Source organism: Lentinula edodes (genome assembly GCF_021015755.1).
Source record: "Lentinula edodes strain Le(Bin) 0899 ss11 chromosome Unknown C8R40scaffold_4, whole genome shotgun sequence".
NCBI classification, from domain to species: domain Eukaryota; kingdom Fungi; phylum Basidiomycota; class Agaricomycetes; order Agaricales; family Omphalotaceae; genus Lentinula; species Lentinula edodes.
In genome coordinates this window covers 174372-191910 of record NW_025764310.1, presented here as the reverse complement: position 1 = coordinate 191910, position 17539 = coordinate 174372, and the positions used below count along the sequence as shown (strand labels likewise).

At 46.6% G+C, this 17539-nt stretch overlaps 7 protein-coding genes across 7 annotated transcripts; 3 read left to right on the top strand and 4 right to left on the bottom strand.

The window, feature by feature from the left end:
* Nucleotides 1-607: 607 nt before the first annotated feature.
* C8R40DRAFT_1036102 (uncharacterized protein) lies at nt 608-865 on the bottom strand (the record flags this gene model as incomplete). The annotated part of the gene is made up of 1 exon (XM_046223557.1): nt 608-865. A coding segment is annotated over one exon (258 nt), but the record flags the coding sequence as incomplete, so codon positions are not given.
* A 1330-nt stretch (nt 866-2195) lies between these two features.
* Nucleotides 2196-3288, top strand: C8R40DRAFT_1158660 (uncharacterized protein; the record flags this gene model as incomplete). The annotated part of the gene is made up of 2 exons (XM_046229767.1): nt 2196-2229; nt 2753-3288. 2 exons carry the CDS (start codon nt 2196-2198, stop codon nt 3286-3288), a joined length of 570 nt encoding a protein of 189 aa, XP_046090299.1.
* Nucleotides 3289-3444: 156 nt separating this feature from the next.
* C8R40DRAFT_1166453 (uncharacterized protein) lies at nt 3445-4061 on the top strand (the record flags this gene model as incomplete). The annotated part of the gene is made up of 3 exons (XM_046230851.1): nt 3445-3531; nt 3587-3895; nt 3972-4061. 3 exons carry the CDS (start codon nt 3445-3447, stop codon nt 4059-4061), a joined length of 486 nt encoding a protein of 161 aa, XP_046090298.1.
* An 850-nt stretch (nt 4062-4911) lies between these two features.
* On the bottom strand, nt 4912-6588 carry C8R40DRAFT_1066321 (uncharacterized protein; the record flags this gene model as incomplete). Its single annotated transcript, XM_046225765.1, has 8 exons — nt 4912-5129; nt 5187-5717; nt 5770-5881; nt 5911-5954; nt 5994-6101; nt 6154-6201; nt 6250-6378; nt 6441-6588. The coding sequence occupies 8 exons, from the start codon at nt 6586-6588 to the stop codon at nt 4912-4914; spliced, it is 1338 nt and encodes a 445-aa protein (XP_046090297.1).
* A 909-nt stretch (nt 6589-7497) lies between these two features.
* On the top strand, nt 7498-8941 carry C8R40DRAFT_1158659 (uncharacterized protein; the record flags this gene model as incomplete). Its single annotated transcript, XM_046229766.1, has 3 exons — nt 7498-7519; nt 8246-8270; nt 8326-8941. The coding sequence occupies 3 exons, from the start codon at nt 7498-7500 to the stop codon at nt 8939-8941; spliced, it is 663 nt and encodes a 220-aa protein (XP_046090296.1).
* Nucleotides 8942-10512: 1571 nt separating this feature from the next.
* C8R40DRAFT_583108 (kinase-like domain-containing protein) lies at nt 10513-11976 on the bottom strand. Its single transcript, XM_046235521.1, has 2 exons — nt 10821-11976; nt 10513-10762 (listed from the first exon to the last, which is right to left on the bottom strand). The coding sequence occupies exons 1-2, from the start codon at nt 11742-11744 to the stop codon at nt 10631-10633; spliced, it is 1056 nt and encodes a 351-aa protein (XP_046090295.1). The 5' UTR covers nt 11745-11976; the 3' UTR covers nt 10513-10630.
* On the bottom strand, nt 11977-16060 carry C8R40DRAFT_583107 (uncharacterized protein). Its single transcript, XM_046235520.1, has 6 exons — nt 15895-16060; nt 14269-15833; nt 14097-14221; nt 13935-14041; nt 13090-13875; nt 11977-13033 (listed from the first exon to the last, which is right to left on the bottom strand). The coding sequence occupies exons 2-6, from the start codon at nt 15828-15830 to the stop codon at nt 12209-12211; spliced, it is 3405 nt and encodes a 1134-aa protein (XP_046090294.1). The 5' UTR covers nt 15831-15833; nt 15895-16060; the 3' UTR covers nt 11977-12208.
* Between the last annotated feature and the right edge of the window lie 1479 nt (nt 16061-17539).

Here is a 17539-nt window from a genome sequence, read left to right as displayed (position 1 = left end):
CCGTTCCTTCGAGTCGGCCGTCAGAGTCGAAATCCGCATTGAATGTCTGAGGGAGATATGACAGAGGGAAAATAGGTTCCTCCAGCCAATATTCCATCATGTTCTTGGAACCTACTATGTCAGAGGAATTTCTGAGTAACATCTCAGCTTCGTCTAGATCGAGAAATACCTAAGCAAAAACTCACGGTTCGCTGGCGGGCCTGATGAGCCCACTGCTGCACGAACAGCATACCAGAACAAACAGGCAACTAAAAAAGTGAGTTGGCAGTCAAAAACCGCGATGAATGCCTACCATATTTGGATCCGTAAGGCAAACCTTGAGTGTGGGGAAGCTCAGATAGTCGAGTTCGATAGTGTTCTTGGAGAGAATATTGGATTTGGTCCCGTTGATTGTAGCCAATGCTCAAAAATAAAGGGAGATCCGCATCAGCAAAGCATGCTCCGCGAGCTGCAGATGTGAATGGGGATTCTGTGCTGCGTCAGAAAACATAGGAAGATGCAGATGGTTGTGCCAAATGAAAGCGTACTTTTGGGTGGACCGAACGATCGAGAAACCTCGGTTATTGCGGGTAGGGAAAATGTGCAATGGATGTATTAAAATATGTGCTCAGGAAGAATAGATCCGAACGCACCGTTTCTGAGTCCTCTTGACATTCATCATCATCTCTTTCAGACGGAATATGCTCTCCTCCAATGCACTTGTGTGCTCCGATATGTGGTCAGTCTTTGCCAGAGCTTCATTTCGCGGTTCGCTTTCCGCTATGATATCAAGCGTTAACGGGTCGTTTTTGAAGCATGTAAATATTGCGTTACCAGTAAAGCCGTAGTCCCCCTGAAGCTCGCGTTCACCGTCCGAAAGTACTTTTGTTCTCCTTCCAAAGCCCGTTGAATCGTTTTGGCTTCAGCACGGCGAGCGAACTGGAACCGTCCCGGACGGTACGGGGTAACCATCTTCGTGTATGAAATAGCTAGGCCTGCACGTGTTTGATCTCCGGCGCCGATATCTAGCACCTGCGACTGGTTGGAAGGACAAAGGGCTCCAGCGTTTACAAGGGAGGAGAATGCAGGTCGAACGGTTCAGTTAGTTCTTAGGCGCTCAGCTTTGAGAGAGTTAATTTAGCGCCCGTCACGTGACACGTGACTGCGTCTCTTGTTGATCTATTTCAACATTACTCCGTACTTCTTATCCCGCCTCCACCATCTACTTCGAATTTCAACACCTAATATATTTTTCAACCACCATTTGATTCTTTGCGCAGCAAACCGAGGTGCACAAGGATCATTTCCGGGGCTCATGAGGATCAAATTGAAGCTACAAAATGGTCAGTATTTTATGCCTTATTCTTTTGATAAACATACGCGGATGCGAACGCGACACACTTGCCCCCGGCCCTTCTGAGTACTCGGCCTCGGGAACTCAGGGCTGGAGTCTCGAAATCGCGTTCGTTGACGCGTCTTTTATACTCCTCCACGCTGCGCACTTTCGGCTCTCAGAGGTCCGTTAAGGCCCCTCTTGAGTACTCATGCCCTGGGAACACGAGAAACGGGCTTGGCAAGGGACCTCTGAGCGTCGAGTGCCCAACCCCCTCCAATTCTTATTTCCAACGCACTAGCTAACTTCATGCCGGCTTCTGTAGGTACTGTCAAGTCCTTGGGAGCATCCTCGTACATCCTCCAGAAGAATTTTAGCTTCTCCATTGCTCTCTTCCATGCAGTGAGCTTTGAAGGCACCCTTGACCACCTCGACGACGCAACCGACAGGACCCCGACCTCTCCGTTGGAAATACCTCTCTCGTTCCCCTCCCTTCCAACGACTTCTTGCTCTTCACTACTCTCATCACCGCCCTCCTCCGCACCCTCATCGCCGCTGTCATCTCCACCCTCATCTTCGGAGATCCTTGGATCTACGCTGCCGGAGCCGCCCCTCCCATCGACCTTGCAGTCGCACTCTTTGCTGCCAGTCGGTAGCGCCCCAAGTCAATCAAATGGCGCAAAACGAAAGGCGAAGCGGTCGAAAGCTCACGGACATCGTAATCGGAAGAAGCAGCGGCAGGAACGTCCTCCCAAAACTGCAGACGAGATTGGTGCACACCCGACACCTGTTTCTCGATTCGTTCCCGACGCTACAGCCGTCCGAGCATCCTTTTCTTTGGCGAGTGATGCGCCCGTTGCCTCGACCTCATATGTCGGCCTCCATGATGATGGTGAGGAGGGTGAGAGGCGTACATGGTCGTTGAAGGAGCTAGTGGGTCCCAGATCGTTGCATCAATTCAGCTTAATCGAAGCAGTTCCTGGGTGAGCTTTCTGAGTCAGTTTGTATCTGGACCTGAATACTTATGTTGTATCAGCACCACTGTTCCTATTGCGGACGCAGAGCGTCGTGTTATTGCTCTTGTTGTGTATCCGGATGATGCCGGGATCCTGAAATGCGCAGAGGAAGCTGCAGAGCTCATTCGAGAGGAAGGTAAGAAGGCATCTTTCGCGAGCAAGCACGTCAATGGCCGGCGCGGTGACTTTGCGGCCCTCAACGCAGGTGTGGCTCATGGGGGAGGGCGGGTGGTATGTTACCTAGTCTCGAAGTGTTTCCTTGCTCACATGCTCGTGTAGAAACCGGCCAATATTGTTCATAACGAAGTCAATAGGAATGTTCTCAATAGGCTTGTCACGTCAGGTCCTTTCCAGCGGCTCTCTGGTTACGCCACTGGTTCGTCCCTCTACTGATGAAATCATATGTACCACTCATTTTTATAAGGAGTGTTCAAAACATGGGCACCGAAACTCTATGCCTACTGCAGTTCGCAATTTGACCGCCTCCTTTCAAGTGATAGCTCCCTCGTTCAACTTTTTGACAACAGCGCACTTGCATCCGCTGCTTTCAACTTCGGTCCGCGCACAGTGTGTTTGCCTCACATTGACTTTGGTAACCTGCCTTTTTTGTGGTGCTGGATATGGTCACTCGGTTGGTACAACTGGAAGAAGGGTGGACATCTCATTTTATGGGACCTGGAGATAGTTGTCGAGTTTCCACCGGGTTCTCTGGCTGCGATACCTTCAGGTGTTTGTAGGCATGGAAATACTCGTATTGGGAAAACTGAAACTCGATATTCCTTTACACAGTATACGTCGGGAGGTAATTTTCGCTGGGTGGATCATGGGTTTCAGTCAGAAGAAGCCTACAAGGCTTCCCTATCTGCTGCAGAGGCTCGAGAAGAGAAATTACGCAAAAAACACCGTTGGGAAATGGGTCTCGGTTTATTTTCTACACTGGATGAGCTTGGTTTGCATTAACATATGTAACTAGCTCATAACTCTTGATAGATTACCAGTTTGAATTAGTGCAGTGTGCTGTGTCTTGCTTTGATTACACCTAGTAAGGAAATTACTGGACAACAGATGGGTGACTGATAATACATATGTGGCTCCAAACCTTTCGCCCACACAACCATGCCACTCACATACTTCCAAGAACCATTTGAAGAATCATGGTTATGGACAGATGGTGGAATAGATGATAAAAGACAAGATCCTGAAGTAAGCATGTTTTCCTCATTACTTGGACAAGCTCTACATGAGTGATCCGTTCTAGCTTTCACGTCAACTACACAAGACTTTGCGCACAAAGTTTCTCTGGCACTTCGTGCCAACCTTCTTGACAGTCCAGGGAACCATATATGAGCAACCTTTCCTCATCTATGCTTCTGCTATATGGGCTTCTCACTGGCCAGAAGATGTCACTTATGGGGAAAAACCATTGCATAAACGGACCGCTCTCCTCAAACGAGTAATTTACCCGCCAGAGTTCAGCAGCGGCGATCTTGACATTGAAGACCTGGAATTACATGTGGGCGTGGATAGATATGAGGCCCTTGCAATGAAGAAAAACCGAGTTGCTCAAGTGACGTTACACAATTTCTTTTCTGCAAGTATTTTACATATGTGCATTTATATTTGGGTTAATTTAACCATTACAGGTCAATATTCAAAGCTATCAGCAAACTCTGCATGAATATGCACCTCAAGAAGTCGAAACAATGTGGTACCAAATGTTGAATGCACGTTGAACCTTATACTTTATCACATTGAACTAATTGCGTCAACAGTCAATCCATAGCTTCCTTTCAAAAGCGGTAAATGATTTGCATCCATACATTGCATCTTACGGCCTACCCGCTTCCGATTGGAAGAAGTCTTTAGATGATGCCATCTTACTTTGGGATCTTCACAACCATCTTCCAGCATCATTTTGTAGTGAATTTTCATGGCCTCGCTACCATTATCTATCTAGGGCTCCTCAGGATGGACGTCACCGATCACTCATCTGGGAATATCCTCTGGAAGGTTCTGCAGTGGGAATGGTGGCAGTTCCTCCACCTTGGTTGCCATTGTAGTCAATTTTGCATCAATATGTCTTGTTTAATTTCTACAATCTTCATATGTATATATAACTTGTTTACACAGTAGAGCTATCAGAATTTCGAGGTTAAAAACTTGTAATGAAATTGATTCCCATCTTGAACATTGCTTGCCATTTGCAGCATTTATTTGATGGAGAAAATAACTTCAAATCTGATATGATTGAAGGCACATTTGAGAAGATGAATGGCTGCTAACAAGTATATGGGGTATAGTAGCAAGATGGGGAAACCTATTGTATGTGACTTGGCAAATGAATGGGAGGAGTAGTAAATGATAGACAATTTGACTGAGATAAATGAGAGGAGCAGTTCAATGAGTGAGTAGAGTAGTTCAATAAGTGAGCAGAGCAATTCGATAAGTGAGCAGAGCAATTCGATAAGTGAGCAGAGCAATTCGATAAGTGAGCAGAGCAATTCGATAAGTGAGCAGAGTAGTTCGATAAGTGAGCAGAGCAGTTAGATGAAGGAGTAGGTCAAGTAGTTGACAAATGCCCAATCAATTAGAATCATTAAGAGGAATAAGCATGCTCCGAATCAAGGTCAGTTTACGTTGCATATCCTTCACCGAAATCTGTGCCGCAATTTGTTCTTTTTCAGACTTCAGGATGCTGTTCAAAGGCATTTTACCGTTGATAAAGTAGCCCGGTACATGGAAAAGATATTGAATTCCCTTCCAAACTTCATGAGGGCTTTGTTTATCGAGAATAATTTGACCTAGGACAAAACCGCAAGCAATAAGTTTAAGAGTATTAGACTGTTATTAAAGCTCACCAGTTGTATTTCTTGTATTTGTACTGATAGTTGGAACGTGTTCGGGATTCCAGATGAAATTCGGAGCAAGATACTCAACAGCCTCGAAAACTCGGGTGCTAGCCTTGAACGTAGCAATGTTCCAACCCAAACGATGTATCAAGACTGTTTCGAGGGTCTCAACCTTCCCATTTCCGTCACTATAGCGAATTTTGTAACGCTGTAAGTCAAGGCCACCGACATAACCAACGCTCTCTTTGGTAAAGTTCCGCGTACTGGCCCATTGGAAATAAGTCCGTGCTGTCTGAGCTCGCTCGGTACCAGGTGGTCGAAGATGGTACGTTGCTTCTAGTCGCTTATAGCCGTTGATTTCGCAGAATTCTTCAAAGTTGTGAGCACTGGTGGTAACCTCGGGACCTTTTGTTGCGACTGGAGTATCTTGCCGAGCATGGAGGTCTTCCGAGGATGGAGCTACATATCCATTGAGCAACGGCAAAGACATTGAAGTCACCACTTGAGCGGGATCGTTGAGCGAAGTCGACTGTGCTGGAGCTTAGAAAATCGTCATTAAAGATATCTGAGCCAACCGAATATGCAGACGTACTCAATGAGTTTGATTGGCGGGATGCACTCAGATAAGGATGAAAAAGATTGCGCTCATGATGGAGGTTTGGACGAACTGCACCAGAATCGGCAACTTTCCAGTATGTCAGTACCTTGCAATCATATTTAACTGGATGCTCACCCTGATTTCCAGAAGGGGCGTTTGAGGAAAGGTCTTGCAGTGTGCTTCAATATTGACGTTACAAGAAATTTAAGAACGCTCACCAAAATTACCAGAATGAGCATGAAGTGCTTCGTTCATGCTATTTCCCATACTACTCAAAAAAGACTCTTGCGGGGCAAATAAAGTATCGAATGTGCTGGGGGATATATCTTGATGTACGTGTCATTATTCTTGCTGAACTGACAGAAAGTTATTGCTTACCACTCAAGGGGAGGTCAAACAGTGAGACGGGGGCTTGGTACTGATGATCTATGGGCGAAATGAGTTCATTTTTGAACAGATAACTATTCGCCCTACCCTGTCCAAAGGCCAAGATATCGGAACCTTCAACACGATTATCAGTACTGTTTCCGAGCAGGAATAGGGTTTGCCAGTCGAGTTCTGCTCTATGTCCACTCAAAAACTCTTGCGCTTCAACACCATGACCTGAACCGGATATGGTCATGATCAGCAGAGTATATCACTCAACGACGGTGCAGTAATATCACCTTGACCAGTTACCGCGATAGAACCCATGTCCTCTGAGCCGATGTTCATAGGAGTGACCATTGTAGAGCTGTGGTTATTATTCACTTGCTGCACTACCGGGGGCACAAGACAACCATAGTTCTCATATGATGGTCTAGGGACGTTCATTGCCGGGACAGTGATGAGGGGGAACAGAGAAAAGAGAATGAATGAACATAAGCGGGACTGCTACGCTGTATATCCACCGTACCCACCAATCCAAACAAGTATTTACAATTGTATAAAATTAGTCAGAGAAGCTCGATAGCTAAAAATGATCTTCAGATCTTATAGTTTAGCCTTTAGAGAGAAACGATCTGTTTCCTCATGCGCCCTGCATTTTCGCAAAAGACACACATACCATGGAATCATGTAGTAGAAGGAAAATAATTCCTTGACCTTTAACGATGCCTAGTATGGTTTATTGAGGATCGCGGGGAAGGCGGAACAATTATGCCGTACTACTACCAGTGACGATGTTCCTTCATTCAAACATCGATATCTACTATGATATTGTTCCGAACTCACATTTGGATTTTGGGACTTTTGTCTTTCATATCATTGACGGTTGCTCCAAATGCAACCAACCCTAGTATTTCTCCAAATTCAATAAACCTTTTAGATGCCTTTCGAGCTCATTATGCACAATTTGAAGCAATTGTTCGTCAAGTTCATGCCGAAGCAACAGATCCCTTTCTGCTGCAGCTCCTTGGAGAAGACTTGAATCAATTTTCTCAACTCGCACATGAGGTAAAAGCTCAATTTCTTTCTGTTCATCTCTAATGCAATATCTTCACAAGCATGTAGCAATATTTGAACACGAAGAAGCTCAAATTCTACAAAATAGTCTCCAGGTCATGATTTTGGATATTCGAGCATTGTATGAACAGCGCGTAGAATCGTCACACCTGGGAAGACCAGAGGTTGTATACACTGAATACACTGGACGCCCGGGACGCCCTCGAACAGTGATTAATCCAGATTTTCTTCGTTTTGCCTATCGACATCGTACTACATCGGGTCTCAGTCACTTTCTCGATGTCCCTCGCTCAACCCTCCGGCGACGTCTTTTAGAATCTGGAATTGCTTCCCCAGGCACTAATCCGTTTCCTGCCAATGGATATTCTATGGGAGGCAGTAATGAAGTTCGTATAAGTGATGAAGATGAGCTACTCAATGCCGAAATCCCACATCCAGCTCACCTACCAGATGATGTACAGGTAGAAGCAGCTGCTATACCATCATCATCTTCAAGTGGATACATCACCAATATTTCAGACGAGCAACTGGACTCTTTGTTGGGACGTTTACGCATTCATTTCCACCGAGCAGGCATTAGAATACTCGACGGAATGCTTCGTCGCCTAAATATTGCAGTTTCATATGAGCGCATTCGCCACTCCCTCATACGTATTGATCCTGTTCATCGGGTGTTTGAACGCATTCGAATTCGTCGTCGAGGATATTCTGTTCCAGGACCAAACTCCTTGTGGCACCATGATGGTCATCATCGTAAGTTTTTACCTCATTCTCCCAATATTCCAGGAGACCAGTCATTGGTGTAACTTAGGCCTTATCCGTTGGGGTATCATCATTCATGGTTTCATTGACGGATATTCACGACTCATAACGGGGCTACGAGCAAGTAATAATAATCGGGGTCAGACTGTTTTATCGCTCTTCTTATCAGCAGCAGAGAGATATCGGCTTCCTTCGCGTGTTCGTGGTGATCATGGGGTTGAGAACATATGGGTAGCTGCATTTATGGAGCATGCCCGCGGAGAAGGGCGCGGCTCGTATCTTTGGGGAAGGTATGCATTTATATTCAATGTTAAACAGAAAATGCTAAGATCCCTGTTTCCTCAGATCTGTTCACAACGTTCGTATAGAACGTTTATGGGTTGATGTTAGCCACTATTGCAGCCAAACCTGGCATGACCTATTTACTCTTCTGGAGATGCATCATGGACTTCAGGTTTCGAATTTGAACCACATATGGTTACTTCAACATCTTTTTCTCCCTATGATCAACGAACAACTTTCATTCTGGGCCGAATCCTGGAATAATCACCGGGTTTCGCAGCGTCTCGGTCCAGCGCGCAGCCCGGAGGACATGTTTGTATTTGATTCACTTGTCAATGGTGTTCGTGGTGATGAAATTGGCCAATTCACGATGACCGATGAAGAACTGGAAGTATTTGGAGTAGACTGGGAGGGCTTACAGGATGAGACATTACTACGAACACTCCGGACAAATTATGCTCATGAAGGGTCAGGCTCCTGGCTTGGCCGTAGAGGACCTCCTTCAGATCTCAATGAAGTGCCTGTAAATCCACCATTGGCTCTTCTTACTCCCGAACAAATCATCTCACTTAATTGGCAACTTCAACACCACGTTCGCCTACCCCGTGAACAGGAAGTAGTACAGCTTTGGATTGATGCCCTTGCGATTGTAAGGACCATGTATCCAGATGATTTATAGTATATGTCGACTCTTGTAATCATTTGAATTCAAGGCTTAACAATGAATGATATCTATATGTACTCTTAGTCTAGCTGCTATGTAGCTCATGTGTATTACAAGCGTCGAAACTAGGGTTTTCCCGCTCTTCGGCAAAGCATCAGTAGTTCAGAGGCTATCGGTCAGTCCAAGCATGTCATGGGTAAGCAATTTAGAGGGCATCGGCCACTGATTAGGAAGCAGTCGGTCAGTTATCAGACACCTTGGCCAGACTGCCTTGAAGGTAGGAGTTCGGTTTTTTGAGGGCGGAGTGCCAGCTTGTGAAGGCAAATCGCAACCAGTACACCGATGAAGCCATCTAAAATGTTGAGAATGATCCTGAATTGAAACATACAGTACTGGAGGTTGCAAAACCGAGACACATGTAGCAAATTAGCAGCCCGGATACTATCAATTTCTGCAGATCAACGACAGAGACCTTTATTATTCAAGTGGACAGAATTGAAAGGCACAGACATTGACAGAATTCCAGGCACGGAACTGAGGAAATGGCCGGAGACGCATAATATTGCACAAAAACTGGTTTTATAACTAACTTCATAGGAATCGCACATCCAACAGTTTTAAACGAGTAATCTCCCCCGTTGCGCATCGCGGTGCCCCATTAGCGCGAGATTGGGCGAAAGACACGAGTGCCTCTTCTGAGACGTGCTTGCATTCCGTAAGTACAAGTTTTTCGAGCCGAGGACAGACCGGGGTTGGATCACTGTCAGTGACTGTCAGATGACCGATGAAGATATCGTCCACAATCTGAATAGTAGTCGGGGACCATTCGATGTCGAAAGAATGATTCTGAGAAGGCGTGCATGATTGTAGATAGATATGGGTTGCAGTCGGAAGCGATCGCAGACAACTGACCAGGACATCTTGGGATTTCAGTGGGCACGAGAGATACAAGTCTTCCAACTTGCCCCCAGACCGTTTGAGCAAAGGTTGAAAGGGGATATAATCGAGTCCTCTTCGAAACTCGAAACCTTTAGCAATGAAAGCAAGCTTAGAGAGCAACGGAGCACGGATGACGCTAAAGAGGCTATGGAATCAGTTTTCTACATCTGATGCAGGGAGATTGTCATCATCGTCAGAAGGCGGTAACGGTAAAATTATGAAAAGATAATTTAAAATAAGCATGGCCCCCCGCCAAATTCACGATAGCTTCACAATAATCGCCACACGAAAAGTTTTAAAATTCGTGCCCAGGATTTTTGATGAATTTTGGTAAAAATCCTTGCATTTTCTCTACATTTTCACCGCGAAGACATTGGCTCATCCCCACAGTGATGAGCAATCTGAAAAGGCCCACCTCGTTGTGGATAAGAGATTGAGGCGGTAAGTACCATGAGAGGCCGCATAGACGGGAATGCTTGCGGCTTCTCTCCCTCTCTGCATACTCGGTACTCACCATCTGTAACACCATTTACGGCTACTTGGTACGTAGGCGCAGGAAAACAGGTAAGGATTCGAGATGAATACTAAAAGTTGTTTTATTATACATGGTACTATATATTCCCAATTGCAATCAATTGTTTAACTCCATAGTTCGTTCAGTTTAACGGTGAACATTAATCTTGCGTTCACCGTCAAAGACAATCATACAATATGATGATAATCCTAGCGGAATGCTTCCTGATTGCAACCAATGTCTATATCCACTTACACTGCATCATAATAGTCCAAATCTTCTTCGTGAGGGAAGGGGAAGAGGCGTCGATTAGAACTTCTCTGATCAAACTCAACAACGACAGGATCTTTCACCCCATCTTGTAGAAGCGGAGCATTGGCAGGCTGACATATATATTAGTGAATAATTAAGTTAAATATTCCAAACGAGTGAAAAACGCACCATGCCACTCACAGCTACCTCGAGGTCATGAAGCAAATCATCCGTCGAATGATACCGGGCCTGAAAACATTTTTGTATAATGGCCTCGAAGTCTTTATATTCAGCCACCTCCCCAAGCGTGTCAAAACATGCTTCCTGGTGTAGTTGATAGATTCGTTTGACTTCTTCTGGGTCTACAACTACCAGGAAAGGAGAATGTGGAAAATGAAAGGTTATCAGGCAGAAGAGAACTACTCCAAACGCAAACCGGTCCATATGCGGGGTGAAATTCCAATCCGGGTGTGGATAAGGACTTCCTGGACCTTCCCAAATCCTGGCATGAGGTAAGCGAAGCAAGGGTATGTGCATTAGCGGTCCCATCGATATTTGAGATTGGTTATATTCGAAGGGTAATCTTTCTTCGCCAGGTAGATTGAGCATACATGACCCAGCAAAATCACACAGGACCACTCTTTGGTCGCGCGTGAGTAGGGAGTTATGGAGATTAACATCAACCCAGATCACGCCTTTGGAGTGAATATATGCGAGCCCTTCAGCGATATCGCATGCCCATCTAAGGCGGAGGGCCAAAGAAGGTGAAGGGTCACGTTGTATAAGTAGATGGCGGAGTAGGTCCCCAGCTGGGTGGCGGTCAAAAAGAAGTCCTCGCTCATCCCATCCATGATGCCGCAGGATTCGAGGGTGGTCTCCAAGCCTCTGGTATATATCATGTTCCTTCTGGTAAAAGAGGTTAGTCAACTGAATGACCTCAGCGGTACTTCCAGCGGGAGCGGAGGGGGTTTCTTTCACAAAAAGAGCAGAATTGGAGACTTCAGCCATTGATACAAAGATAATGGTGACAACGCAAGTTTCAAGAGCTGCAGATATCGCGAATGAAGGCGTCAGTCCTGAGTCCTCCATGTGATCATTGCAATGGCAGGCCATCAGACCCTGATAGCATCGCACCTCCGGAGGGCAGGGGGTATATTGATTTGAGCTTCATAATAGTTACTGATAACCTGTATGTACGACAAGACGCACTGGGTCTGCTAGCTAATAAAGAGGTATATAAGTTCATACACATATGTTCGAGTACATAAAGTTCAACGATGGACATAACAGTTTGTAAAGGTGAGTTGAGGATTGAGGTAGGATAAATGTTAGAAAAAAGGGACCTATAAACAAAGCTACCTTCTGTGCCCTGCTTGTGTCACAGATAGACATACTTGAGTTAAAGAAAAAATTTATCAATCATCCAAAGCACGATTGCAGCGCATGCAAAAAATGACCACCCGTTCGTGTACTCACTGCTCCGAGAGACACTTCCTATACCTTTCCTTCCATAAGTTCCATATCCCAAACATAAACTTCCTCCTGCTCCAGGAGTGCCTTTCTATCTTCCTACCGTTTCAATGTCCATCTATCCAATCATCAGTCAAAACCCCTTTGACTCCACCGCTCTGCGTTCGTCCTCCATCTCGTGCTCGTGCGTTATTCATCCGTTTCTCTCTTATTAAAGCACCCACTCCCACAGAATCATCACCAGCACCCGACATCGACGAGGAAGAAGAGTACGAAACCGAAATAGGTCCCTCTGCCGACACGTCCTCCGTAGCAACAGGGAACGGGAACGACTCCCGGGTAGATGGCAATTTGACCTTGGGTACAGGGACTGGGATTTGCTTCTTTGGCTTCTTCTTCTTGGACGCACCGCTGCTCGTGGACCTTGTCTTCTTCATCGCAGGAGCAATGACCGCGCCCGCGGAATCATCCGTCGATGATTGAGCGCCATGAGAAGAGTGTACGGGAGTTGATGGAATAGACGGTTCCACCCAGTCATCCTCAATGTCATCACTTGCTTCATCAAAGTTGGTCTCCTTCTCGTGGCCATCACCGGGTAGAGGGACATGTACGACAGAAGAATCAAAGCGTGTAGCTGACGGTCCCGGAGTGATAGGATCAACGGGATCCTCTTCCGTATCTATTTCTTCACTTTTACTCCTATCACTTCTCGCACCGCCTGCGGACCCGTGTTGACTAACACTCGATAACGACAACGAAGCTGATCTGGACCGAGACTGGATACTGACATCCAAACTAGGTTCATCTTCATCCTCCAACTCCATGGTGTCGACCTCGTCAGGATCTGACATAGACTCTAAACCCATGTTGTCAGCCGAGTCAGCAGCCCATGAAGGAGCCTCATCCTGAATAGAAAATATTGTTTTAGGGAGCTAAATAAGGGAAGAACTCAGCGATTTTACGATGTGATCAAAGTGACAAAACCCACCTGCACCACTCGTCTCCGAAAATCGACCCAATCCTTCTCATCCCGACATAGGAAGCCAATAAGCATACTAGGATCCAATCCGCTCAACGGCATCTTGCGCACCCGATCACAATGGAAGGTTTTCAACTCGGCGGCGCTATACGCTGTAGCATAATGTTCTTCCAATGGAGTCAAATCATGTTCAGGCGCACTTGGTCCCATCAGTTCGCTGTAGTCCATGTCTCCACTGTTACCGGAAGCCGGAGACTCTGTTCTTGATTGAGATGAGGACGAGGTAGAACCTGCATGAGGAGGACTTGCACCATTATTCCCTGCAACTGGAGGAGAGCGAGAATACTGCTGCTGCAACGGCGAAGGCGCCAATGGAGTATGGAAAGATGAGCCAGTACGAGTAGATGAAGGCGATCCAGACATTGCTTGCAGCCCTTGATAACTTCCACCACTACTCCCAGAACTACCACCACTAGATGATCGCGTCGAGTGTTTATGTGACTTCTTTGTTGAAACCTTCTTGATCTTTTCCTTGTCCACCTCGCGTTCGTCCCCAGCATCTTCAGTGGTACCATAACCTGAAGAGGAGCCGCTAGGCCGAGAGACATGGACAGCAGAAAACGCAGAACTTGGACCTGTGAGAGCAACAGTCGGAGGCGGACGCAAGGGAACAGCAGGTCTGGCATGGTGAGGATCGAGGTAGAACAAATTGTCTGTCTGTGAGCCGACAAAGTAATATGACGAACTCGGTCTTCCACCGGCAATTCCCACCGATTGAGGGAAGGTGTAAAGCATCTGTAGCAGACAGCAATGAGATTCAAGAAGCCAGATCTGAAAGAAACGAAGGGGCCGACCTTGATCGTGTCATAGTATATCGGGTTCACACCATCCAAGCCAAGCCTAATTCCGAAAAGTACTAACACCGGCCTATCACCCCAAGACGTGTGAGCGGCACCTTTTCCTGTTCATGAGGATATCAACAACAGAACGATCACGAGGAATCTGAAGAGGCCCACCTCGTCGTGGATAAGAAGTTGAGGCGGTACCATGAGAAGCCGCATAGACATCTGTCTGCGTCAACAATCCGTCCGTGGCAACAGCCACACCCAATCCTGCATCTGAATATGCATGAACAAGAGACCTGAAAGAAAGTGAGTTTATCGCATCAGTGGGTATCGATTTACTCACCTGATAGCCCCTGCAGCTGTACTCGGCCCGAACCACATCCCCACATCCTTGCCTAAATCCTTTCCCGCCAACGCCATCCGGTGAACACTAAATGGTGCCAACTCCGAAGGTGTGTCTAAGAACCAAGTGACGATCTGCACATACATAGCATATTCTCTTGTCATTTCCGGAGACGGAGGGATCCTCCAGTCCCTGCCTAAATGCATGAACAGCAATGAATTCGCCAGCAAACTTTGACCGGTTCGTAACATACACCCCCACCCGGAATCACTCGTCCACCCTTTCTCTCCACCTAGTCCTCCTACAGTCCAGTTCCATTTGCTTCGATTTGTCATGGTGGACGTAGGACTCGACGGTCCCTTGGTGTGGCTATTGTTGCTGAGACTAGTGCTGAGAGATGAATCGGATTTATAAGAGTCAGTATAACGCGAGGAAGTATGCCGGGAGACATTGGATGTAGTGGAAAGTGTCGAAGGGGAAGCGGGAGTAGGAATTATTGCCGGGGCCATGATGGGCTCGCATGCAGGCGGAGTAAGCTCTTGCAAGTTACTATCGCGTATGGGAGGAAAATGCGACCGATATGTCAGCCATATCCGTGAAGTGAAATCTGCATAAAAATCCGGGGGCCAATTGGCCCCGGGTTTCAGATCCTTGGAGGTAGCGCTCTGGGTGGAGGATGTGGATAAGGCAGGATTATACACGGATGCAGACGGTGTTGCTGTAGCAGAAGAGACGGAGGAAGAGAGTGATTGGGAAGGCGAGGATGACGGAGGCTGAGATTGAGATAGGAATTGCGAGCCGGAATGCGTGATTGACGAAGAATGTGCGTGCTGACCACGCGAACGCGAACGTTTGTGTCCGTGCGACTGATCCGAAGCAGTCGTCGACGCGACCGAACCCCTGCGTCCCAAGGTACCACTGGTGAACGAAGATGGAGGAGGCTGCGATTGCACCAGGGGTGGCTCATACCCAGGATGCTGCACACCTAAGATCCAGATAACATCGGTGCATTTGTCAGGCGTTGCATCACTGTCGAGTAAATACCGCATCGCCTTGTCGAGATGACCTTTACCATGCTTTGCCGCAGTAAGCAAGGCAGAAGCCCCGGTCATTCTGGCTCTCGGAGACGAAGTCGAACCCGTGGAAACAGTATTGGACTGTGCAAGGATGGTGGGAAGGGAGAGATCTGTTGAGGAAGTGGAAAAAGTATGCGAAAACCAGCCGGAAAGACGGGTTGGTAGGTCGCCCATGCGAGCGGAGGGGGAAGTGCTGTGGGAGGTTTCTAAGCTCGGTGGGCGGTCAGGGCGATTGCGTTGACGTGGGGACGGAATTGAGACGGGTTCTACGATGACTGGTGTTTCCTCGCCGAACTCCTCTGGGATCCTAGTGTTTTTTCGGGAGGGTCTGGCAGAAGATGATGGAGAGGGAGTAGAAGGAAGCTCAGGCGAGCTAAGCACGCCTTCATTGACGGATTTGGATCTGTCCCGGGACTTCTGCAAAAACTTTGGAAGCTTGGAACTGGGAGCTGGTGAAGGAGTGTGACGCGAGTGCTTGCTGGACATCGTCTGAAAACAAAAACAAGACATTGTAGTGGAAGTAGAAGACTTTCAAAAATGGAAAACTGACCTAAGATGGCGATTGGGTAAAATGTGGACGTAATGAGCTTGGCGGAAGCTCGTTCGTTGGTTCGTTATCCACTGTGCATCGATAAGATTCTTAAACACTTGTCTGTGCACTAGAACAGCAGCCTCACCAGCTTTCTCTGCTGCTTTCCGCAGGTAATCTATATTAGCGATAAATCAATACGGTTAAATTTGCCATGAAGCCACCGGTGTGCCTACAGTTAGTATCTAGACGCAAAGAGAATTAAGCTCAGAGGGAAGAAGCGGACCAAGAATAAAACTTCGACTTGCCCTATCTCTCTCTTGGTCTCCTGTCAGTGATACAAGTAATCTGCAGGTCCGAATGAAATTAGAGCAGTGCTTATTGAACGCATAGAGAAATCGCACGTTTCGTAGGGCAATTATTCGAGCTTTATAGTCATGAAACGAATACAAGAAAGAAATTCTGAAGGACGGAAATGGAAAATGTGAGGATAATGTGTTCAAGAGAGAGGTTGACAAGCAAATTAGTCACTCCAATCGTGACATTTCGGTCAACAAACGTGACATGTCCTTTCGAATTTCTGTCATCACTCGAATACGCGTCCACTGGCCATTTACTCTGTTCTCTCTAGCAGCTGACTTGTAAACGTATTCGACGAGAGTTTTCGAGGGTTCCTTCGATGAATATCAAAGCCCAAGATCATATGCTGCGTTTTATGATACCAAATCATCACCATAACCAGCTATAACCTCACTACCGAATCTTGATTGATTTCAGCATAGCGTACGTCCCTTTTCGAACTTGATATGCTTTTCCACAATATAAATGCAAACATTATTGCTCTTCACAGGCTTCCTGGAATGAGGCAAGATTGTGACCCGTCGCTTCGACGCGTAGTTGCCCCACAAACCGCAAACAGCTTCGGTTCGAGGAACTGCAAAATTAACCAACGGTCCCGCCCAACTGAATCCAAACCAGCGACAACATGCACCCACTTGGGGGTACAGTTTGAATGTTTAGCGCTACCTATTTGTGTCTACGCTACCGCAAAATCTGTCGAAATCGAGACTCTCATCGTTCGAGGTGTTGATGCTCAAAGTGGACCCGTCATGTCACAGGATGAATTCAAAGGAGAAAGATGCAGGAATGAGAATGGCGTGTCCTTCCGAATGAGGACGCTCATGTAGCCATAGGTGCGTTTTCAAGTTGCCTTTTTATCGTGTTCGGCGATCTCCGTTCTCTTCGTAATATTTTTATCGGTAAATAGTAGTGCTCAAACTCCAGGCTGAAGCTTGCAACTTTTGTCAAAGACTATGAAGGCGACTCTGACGCTGGGACATTCAATCGTATTCGCCCTATTCTGATAGTTTTGCAATAAAATGAAGTGAAATTACTCTTTCTCCTAAATCATTGTGCGTTTGCGCCTACACTCGATAAGCATGACACCATACACTATGCACCGACATGATTCTCATGAATCTCTTTTCTTTCTCTTCTTCAGTGCTTTTTCAGTGCTTTCCTCTTCTCTAATACCCAGACTCCCAAACGTGTGTGCATGTCCCGAAGCAGCCCGAAGCTTGGTCCAAACCATCGGGCCGGGTGTGGTGGAGCAACTTTGCCATTTCGGGCAAACTGATAGATAACAAGTATAGGCGGTATATAACCA

Coding starts and splice junctions, on each gene's coding strand:
- C8R40DRAFT_583108 (XM_046235521.1), bottom strand. CDS start 11,744: ATGGCCTGCCATTGCAATGATCACATGGAGGACTCAGGACTGACGCCT. Junction 10,763..10,820: donor AGGTAGCTGTGAGTGGCATG/GTGCGTTTTTCA, acceptor TATATATGTCAG/CCTGCCAATGCTCCGCTTCT.
- C8R40DRAFT_583107 (XM_046235520.1), bottom strand. CDS start 15,830: ATGTCCAGCAAGCACTCGCGTCACACTCCTTCACCAGCTCCCAGTTCC. Junction 14,222..14,268: donor ACAGCTGCAGGGGCTATCAG/GTGAGTAAATCG, acceptor ACTTTCTTTCAG/GTCTCTTGTTCATGCATATT. Junction 14,042..14,096: donor AACTTCTTATCCACGACGAG/GTGGGCCTCTTC, acceptor CCTCATGAACAG/GAAAAGGTGCCGCTCACACG.